This window comes from Saccoglossus kowalevskii, chromosome 14 (assembly GCF_978046115.1).
Source record: "Saccoglossus kowalevskii chromosome 14, keSacKowa6.1, whole genome shotgun sequence".
NCBI lineage: Eukaryota > Metazoa > Hemichordata > Enteropneusta > Harrimaniidae > Saccoglossus > Saccoglossus kowalevskii.
The window spans coordinates 17,009,219-17,018,556 of record NC_140654.1 but is presented as its reverse complement, the minus strand read 5'-3'; the positions used below and the strand labels follow the sequence as shown (position 1 = coordinate 17,018,556).

Genomic DNA, 9,338 nt, shown 5'->3' with positions numbered 1-9,338 from the left:
ATAAAAAAAAAAAAAACATGATCATATAAACACTGCTATTTATAATAATATAAATACTGGTAGGAGGTAATAAATTTGGGGCGAAAGTATTCAAAAATCAGTTTTTGGCTGTTGCTATGGCAGCGGTGAGCGAGAATTTGTTTTCAGATTTTACAACCTAACTAGAGTGAAGGTGTGACTTGCCCGCCAAGTTTGAACCAAACGGCCCAGCCAAAAAAATCACAGAAGAGTCAAATTTGTCGGTAATGAAAACAGATATCAAAAATTCAAATAGTAACTTAATGCCCACACTCAAGCTGAGTAGAATGAGCTATGTCTGAAGAGTTTTATCCTAAATTTGTAGGAGGAGATTCATTTGGCACGAAGCTATCCAGTTTTTTGGCTGTTACTATGGTAACGATAGGCCAATTTTTTTCTTCAGATTTTACCTAATAACTAGGGTGATGGTGTGACCTGCCTGCCAAGTTTGGGGGAAATAGGCCAAGCCAAAACAATCACAGAAGAATTAATACGTGAAAACACTGGAAACCACACACACAGAAACACAAAATTGATTTTAAGGGCAATCCTAGCAGAACGGATCGCCAATAGTGAACAAAAATGTTCGTAAATATCACTGACCGCAAAAGACGCTCATCGCGAAGTGTCTTGTGTTTGTATAATATTTTGGATAATTTGAGTTTTAAGAATCAAAATTGGAAATTACGACATTTAATTTGGAAATTGTTTTATACGCTTACACAAAATAAAATCTTTGTACAAATTGAGGACGAATAAAATAGCTGTTTATATTTCACACCTTGCCCATGTCTACGAATTTACGTTTTTTATTTATTTAAATAACATTATTACGAAAATAAAAACAATTGATTACAGCTTACGAAAAGACCCCTTGCCGACCCTCTATTTATACTCAAAGAAATAAATTACTGCGTCAACTCGAAAGTATTTTCAAAATATGAGATTCTACTTACTTCGTGTACGGAGTTACACAACTGTAAAGCAACTTCTATAACGAACTAAAATACAATGAAGCTGTTGTACATTTTCTGTTTTGCGAGTCTCGACTTTAAGTATTTGACCACAGGCGGCGCTCTTCGGCTCACATGAGAGTATTTTGGTGGTGCGCCGACCTGCGATGACAATATGTATATGTACTAAAATAACATTGTCTGTGAATAACTCAAATTCGTACTTTGCTGGCAATTTACTTAGAAATATTATTTACGCTAGACTATATATATATATTGTTTTCAACCATCCAGTATTTTTTTCAAAATGGACAGTAGCTGAGTGTGTTACGTCTCAGTCCTTGTACGCCATCGTTCCTCGTCACACTATCGCTATACTGTTAATCACGTGATGATGTGAATTGCGGGTCGGATCTTCGCATGGCTGACATAAAAATAGAGAACACCTATAAACTACGTCAACTGCAGTTATTTTTTACTGAAATTCTGTTCTCGTTGAGTCTCGCGTGATGATATAACCCAAACACCCTCGTCACAAGGATGGGCATATTTTCATGGAATTACTCTCTGCTTTCGTTTTCATGTATTTTCTATTTAAAGACGATGAACGGCTTTCTGGTCTACATCCGGGGTAATACACCGACCTGTTGATCATAAAAGCGAATGCTTTGAATATTCATCGCAGCATCGCACCCACGCGCGTTAATCGTTTGTTTAACCATTTATCTAAATCCCAGAAATTGTGGAAATATTGTATCTGCTACCACACCATTCGTTTTTGTAGTGCTAGAACCATTTTTTCATAACGATGACGCTGATTTTCGTGCACATCGCAATGCATAGTGTATTTCTTTCCGTGTATCTGTACACGGAGTTTTATGATCAGACCTTTATTATGCCTAATATACCATATACTTTTGGAGGAAATACAAAATATCTCACACATTGGAATCTGGTAAGTTTACGATCGCTCTGAGACATTTTCAACTTTTGAGTATTGACATTATAACATAGTTAATAAGTACAAAAGAAATATCCTGTGAATTGTTTTTAAAAAAATGCATGATTTATGTTAAATACATTGTAGATAATTTGGAATAGAATAGAATAGAATAGAATAGAATAGAATAGAATAGAATAGAATAGAATAGAATAGAATAGAATAGATTTAGAATAGAATAGAATAGAATAGAATAGAATAGAATAGAATAGAATAGAATAGAATAGAATAGAATAGAATAGAATAGAATAGAATATGAACAATGTACACTAAACAGACAGATTAAAACTATCACTTGAGCTTAATAGTTTTTTTTCAAATTTGTCTTGTTTTTTCTTATCACCATATAGTGAAATTGTATCAAATAATCGTGATCCTTTATATGAAGTTTATTTTTACTGATTTTTGATGATTTGAATGTGAAATATATATAAACACATGTTTTAACTAACTGTATTTTATTTTGTCACTATGACAGTGGATTATTATGGAATGACTGTAGCTTTCAGTTGTTGTATACTGTATATAAACACTGATTTATGTAAGATCAGAAATACTATTTAACAGATTTCCTTTTAGGCTGAGAAAAAAAAATATCTCTGTTTCTGTTTCCGCGCGCATCATTTTGAACTGTGCGACTCGGATGTTTTTTTCCTTCTAAAGCATTCCAAAATCCGCTTGTACTCGCAATTATCTCAAATTCCCCCTATTTTAGCTCAGTATTCAAAAAAATCGCCTCGCCGCCTCATTTTAAAATTTCCATGAAACGAGAAACAGAGAATTTTTTTTTCTGGCCTAAAAAAATATACGTGCATTCTATTTTGAGTTCATTATTTGTAAACTTCCAACCAATTTGTGCTATTATGAATAGTGTTCATTGAATTGTTTAATCAATGGCTATTTGAAAAATTTTCAGAACTTACTTAGAAAAACTTTGCGAAGCTTTGTAAAAACAATGCACGAAACTTATGTTATAATAATAATAATAATAATAATAATAATAATAATAATAATAATAATAATAATAATAATAATAATAATAATAATAATAATCTTTTATTTTTCAATTACAGGTTTTCCAGATATTTTATTTCGGTTTAAGTATCACTATACATTTGGTTATGTCATGTAACAAACGTAGTCAATTTGGAAGAAGACTTTGCAGATTTCGGGACTGGTTTCTGGCAGCAATTGCGTTTCCCTTTGCATCGGTAAGCAGTAATTAGAAAGTGCGCTGACTCTATTTTGTTGACTGAAAAGCAAGAGAAAGAGCGAATGAGAGACAGTTGTGCTTGACTTCCTACACATTTATTTTCAAATTGTGAGAAACCATTGACCAACCTGAGTTTGTTTGATTTTTAAAGCGCGGTGGTCGTCGCGCAGCGCGTGTTCGAATTTCATGTAAATAAACAATGTATTTTACACGCGCTGTATACGTCGCTATGTCCCATATCGAACAGGACGCAGCACGACGACTGCCGCCCTTTAATAAACCAGTACCTTTACTGGCTTAGTTTATCTCCTTAAAATAAAGCTATTGTTTGTATTGTTGGTGATTTGTTTTGGCTTAAATGTTATTTTCGATATACTAGTATTACCTTGAAGCGGGGGTAGTCGTCGGCTACGCATGCGGAAAATGGCCATAGTCAGGTGCAGCCAATGGAGCCGTTCATCGAAAAAGTTGTTCCATGGGATTTTTGTTGAGGGCAGGGGATTTTTTCTATTTTTGTAGGGGCGAGAAATATCAGCACCCCCCAGTGCGCAGGGTATAATAATAAAAAAACGCATTTGGGGAAATAACATCTGCTAAATGTGGGCAGCCGTGTGCTATCAATAACTGAAAATGCGAGTCACCCACTGATCTGCTGAGTGGTTGATGTATTCAAGAAGCCCATAGAAGCCAATGACTCGATGAATTACGCCACCAATCGGTGTTTTTTTAATGAGGGGAGGGGAAAGATGAATTTGGTCAGCAGGAGGGCAAGAAAGGCAAGTTGGCGGTAGGGGAGTAGGCAAAAAAGTGTGTTTTTTTTTTTTAATGAGGACAGGCGAAAAGATGAATTTGGTCAGCAGGAGGGCAAGAAAGGCGAGTTGGCGGTAGGGGAGTAGGCAAAAAAGTGTTGTTTTTTTAATGAGGGCAGGGGAAAGATGAATTTGGTCAGCAGGAGGGCAATTAATTAGCATACTTCAAAAGGCCCATAAAATAAATTTTGTCCCAGAGAATTGACTATTTCAATTCATTGCCCGTTGGTTGCACCTGACATCCCTCTTACAAGTTGTGCCTTACCACTATAACATACAAGTGTGCAACAGTCGTTCGCTACTCATGGTTTGAAATACCCATAATTCTTTCATTTTTTTTCATATTCATTGCTCTTTCGGGCAACATAAAAATAATGACTAAAAAAGTTGGGGGTCACCAGCTTACTTTTCAAGACAGTGATAGTTGTAATTTAATAGATAGTGGCCATTTTGGTAGTATTTAATGCTTCTGTCATGAATTTGTTTTTGTGTATCTGTTGACCGACTTAATTAGTTGATTATTAGCTGAATTGCTGTGTTATGTCTGTCATCGTTTAGGCCTATTTGAAGTTTTGGACGGAACTTGGCTCAGTGATTTGGAACTAATTACGAGATAACCGTCGCTATTCTGACTACTCATTCTGACAGTTGGTATTCGTAGTTATTAATGTAGTGAACGATTAATCAAAAGATATGACGTATTCAGTACTTAATGTGATTGGCTGTATGATTGAAGGTTACGCCCTAGAGTTTTTTAACTGTATTGTAATTGGTTAGAGTTTTGAAAATGAATAAAGAGAGTTTGAGTTGGTCTTGGGGAGTACGGCAGTCGAGACGCAGTCCTGGAGAGCTTTTTGGCGAGTGTTGACGCAGTCTAAGATAGTCTTGGGTCAGCCTTGCGATAGTCTTGGGGATTTTCCCCAGGGCGCTGTGTCTTATAGAGTGCTTGACTGATCGACTAAGACGAGAGTTGAAACGTATTTCGTTGTGTGTGTCTTATTTGACTGTAAAGTAAAAGTGACTTCTCCGATCCCGCACCTCAAGGGGACGAGATATAGAGACAGAGACGAGATTCCCCCCTGGCACGTGTGGTGAAACCCAGAGGAGAAGGATTTCCCCCTGATACTTCGACCATAGTAGACCTATGGCAGATGGAGAAAATATGCCATATCTCAAATTCTAGGCTGGTGGCATAGGCTGTAATATAATATATTTTGAATGATGGGACACTTTTTGTTGTTCTCAATTATTTCAGAAATCTGGGGTTTACAAAGTGAAATGATTTTACATAATAAACCAATGAACATTGTCATGTGATTTATGATCAACTTTATCAACAAATATTAGAAGGCTTCTACTTTAATCTCCCGTGGAAAAAAAAATTAAATATTTTCTATATAAATATATAAAGAATCTGTAGTACTTTTAAAATATTTATATTTCACAGCTATTTTAATATCAATATCCAAAAGTAGTTTGAGGGAGTTTGATCAGTTGCAAAATAAAATGGGTTTGTAGACACGTTCCGGATTTAATAACCTACTCGGACAAGTGTTTTTAAAACAGGATTATTTTTATTGAAACAAATATTGAGCTGAATTAAATTTCCATTTTGTGTACGTTTCTTTGCGTAGTGATTTACGTAATTATGAAAAGGTGGAGTGACGGTGATTGGGCGGGTGGAGGAATGGTTGAAATAAAAAACAAACATAAATGACAAAAATGCGATCTCCATAACGGGAGAAATGGTCTTTAAATACAAGCTTCACTGAAACAAATAGAAAGTTCGTCCAGTGAACTAAATATAATCTTCCCACAAATTCTAACCAGCGCCCTGCCAACAAAAATAATCTAAATAACCATGAAAATTGTTATTTCATTTTGCAGATTGTAGTTTTTATATTCTGGACACTTTGTGTAATCGACAGAGAGCTGATCTCAAACATCCCACCACGTTTGCAGGAGTTGATTCCTGTGTGGTTGAATCAAGTGATCGTAAGTATCAACACCACTCTCCCTTGCAGAGTCGTCTTGACCTAGGAAGCCACAGAGAGGCACAACTCGTGGGGCGTTCCCTGGCGACTACCTAGCTTAGTGATAAAAGACCCATAGTCTCTGGATGGAGAATGTAACAACACTTCCAAACGTTTACGATGATGATCTCGCTCTATAGTCTCGCTCTAAGACCTCCAAGGTCTCGTTTCGAAAAAAAGTCACGCGGAATACCGAATACTATTTGTTCTTTGAAGAATTGTCTTTCTATATGAAATATTTTGCGATTTATTTCTTTTTTTTAACATAAATTTTATGTATATTGTCACACATTTTTTTTCAGGGAGACGAACCTGGTTTTCAGTTTCGGTAATTTTAGAATTCTAACTATAAAGCGTACGAAATTTTTTTCGCAAATACATTTGATTAAATGCATTGAAAATCAACACATTCGCGGGAAAGCTACGATTAGTAATGGAAACAATATATACCAGTACCTGTCACTGTCGATAATCCATTCGTTGTAGTTGGGCTGATCACAATAGCGGAATTATAATGCTTCGGCAAAGTTTAAAATATGCATGATCAGAATATAGGCCAGGGTAATGCGTACTTCTCAATGAAATAGACGTTCCGAGTTATTTGGCTACAACGCCACTGAGGGCGCGTACGCGACAGAAAAAAAGGCAGGTATAACTAGTCGTCATGTGGACGTGCAATGCGTTCGAATTTTGTGTAAACAATTTATTTGTATGTCGCGTGGGACCCGTATCAAAAACGACTCAGTGTATCGACTCTGGTGTTTTATCATCTATAACAATATAATAATTTCTGTTTTTATTCTTTCAGCACACCTATGTACTTCTATTTCTATTGGTCGATATGTATTTAATAAAGCACATGTACCCATCTTTCAAATCGGGATTCCTCGGTACTTTGGTTGTAGGACTGGCTTATTTAGCATGGTATGTAAATTATATTAGCAATACTGTCAGCTGACGTCAATAATTTGGTTTATTATAAAATATTGTTCTCAAATATAACCAGGTGATATATAATATAACCAAGTTTTGCAAAAGAATAATAAATGTTGTTTTATGATATGTGATATAACCAAGTTATTTTTTTTTCAAAATATCCAAATCATACAAACTACAATAAATTGATTGCATGTGTTATTTTCCAAAACTATATATCATAAACAAAGGTGGACTTTGAGAATTACGTTCAACACTTTTCTCCATACAAAAGTGTACCATTTGATTTTCGATAAATTGTTTATATTACCAATGAACAACAGTTTCTATAGGTCTGCATTCACCAAATTATTTTGTTTATATGTTCACCAAATTATTTTTTTTATGGTTAAGCATGTCTCAATTTATCATATTTCATTGAAGGGGTTTTCCGATCTTTTTTTGCACTTATTTTCGAGTTTATTTATTTAGCAGTTCCAGAACCAGATAACTGTTTTCATTTCTTGACAAGCTCACCATAATTTCACTATGTTCATTTCAGGGTTCTGTACTTGGGCTTTGTCTTGGATGTCTGGGTGTATGGAATAATGAAAGCATTATCAGGAGCGCAATTTGGTTTATTCTTTTTTGTAATTGCTATTTTCTTTCTATTTTTCTACATTATTGGCGAAAAAATCAACAACAAAATATGGAGTAAGTATATTTAATATCCCAGAATGCCACTTTATGTTTGATTGAACGATGAAATCTATAATCGTTTAATTATCGTTTCTATGATACATGACAAATTCTTCGTGGTCTATTGACACACATTATCCCACTCTGTGATGTCATGATTGTGATTGACCTGACTCTGTGATGTCATCATTGTGATTGACCTGTATCTGTGATATGATTGACACACATTATCTCACTCTGTGATGTCATGATTGTGATTGACCTGACTCTGTGATGTCATGATTGTGATTGACCTGTATCTGTGGTATGATTGACACACATTATCTCACTCTGTGATGTCATGATTGTGATTGACCTGACTCTGTGATGTCATGATTGTGATTGACCTGTCTCTGTGATGTCATGATTGTGATTGACCTGTATCTGTGATATGATTGACACACATTATCTCACTCTGTGATGTCATGATTGTGATTGACCTAACTCTGTGATGTCATGATTGTGATTGACCTGTATCTGTGATATGATTGACACACATTATCTCACTCTGTGATGTCATGATTGTGATTGACCTGACTCTGTGATGTCATGAGTGTGATTGACCTGTATCTGTGGTATGATTGACACACATTATCTCACTCTGTGATGTCATGATTGTGATTGACCTGTCTCTGTGATGTCATGATTGTGATTGACCTGTATCTGTGATATGATTGACACACATTAACACACTCTGTGATGTCATGATTGGGCATATTGATTACATGGGCGGGGTGGCGGTTAGGTGTAACATACAAATTAGATTATTGATCTTTTTTTTTCACAGGCTCAACCAAATATATAAAGACTGCAACAAAAGTGAAGAAAGTGAACTAAAATTTATTTATTTACAGTGTGTATTTATTACTATATTTATGTTGCCGGGATATGCAGTAATATTATTATTTTATTCTAGTTTTAATGTCACTATTTTAAGAAGAAAATAAAGGTACTATGTTGTAGCAACAACTTATTGCTATCTTAATGATTTATATGGTAAAATATTTTAACAATTTACGTAATTATAAATGATAAAGAAACATATTTTCTTGAATTTACCACTTACTGCCTCACATGCTGCTCTCAGGGATAGGACTCAAAGAATGTGTAACCATGCAAGCAGGTACAAGGGTTTTAAATGTTTCACATTTTATCACTCAAATGTTCTAGACTTAGATTGCTTTTCAAAAATAATACAAAAGTGTGGACCTTTTTCAAGTTTTTTTTAGTGATTCCCTTGCAATAAAATGAAAAACACACCATTGCGGGTGCAGACAATAAAGAGTGCGCAGTTTTCAATGACATCAGTGGGCAGTTTTCAATGACATCAGTGGGCAGTTTTCAATGACATCATTGCTGCATTGCATTTTGGGATATGATATTTGGTGCCATCCTCCTCTGGGATTACTTTATTGCATGCATCAGAATACATACTTTTGTAATGGTGTTATATGTCACCTGATCACCCGAGTGTATTGATATGTAAAAAGTAGTGCCATTGGTGTAACTGAAAATAGCAGAATAAACAAGAAGTTAAACCTGAAAGCTCTCTGGTTTCTTTGATGTTTTCTGTGTTCCTCAGTCAACACATCACAAGAAAATACAACACTTTCCAGAGGTATAAACCTTGCTTGCTTGCTTGCTTGCCCCCCCCCCCCC

At 35.2% G+C, this 9,338-nt stretch overlaps 1 protein-coding gene across 1 annotated transcript; it reads left to right on the top strand.

The window, feature by feature from the left end:
• Positions 1-1,415: 1,415 nt before the first annotated feature.
• Positions 1,416-8,648, top strand: LOC144349286 (androgen-induced gene 1 protein-like). The gene is made up of 6 exons (XM_078007947.2): positions 1,416-1,926; positions 3,045-3,182; positions 5,881-5,988; positions 6,835-6,950; positions 7,504-7,655; positions 8,467-8,648. The coding sequence occupies exons 1-6, from the start codon at positions 1,780-1,782 to the stop codon at positions 8,514-8,516; spliced, it is 711 nt and encodes a 236-aa protein (XP_077864073.2). The 5' UTR covers positions 1,416-1,779; the 3' UTR covers positions 8,517-8,648.
• The last annotated feature ends 690 nt before the right edge of the window (positions 8,649-9,338 follow it).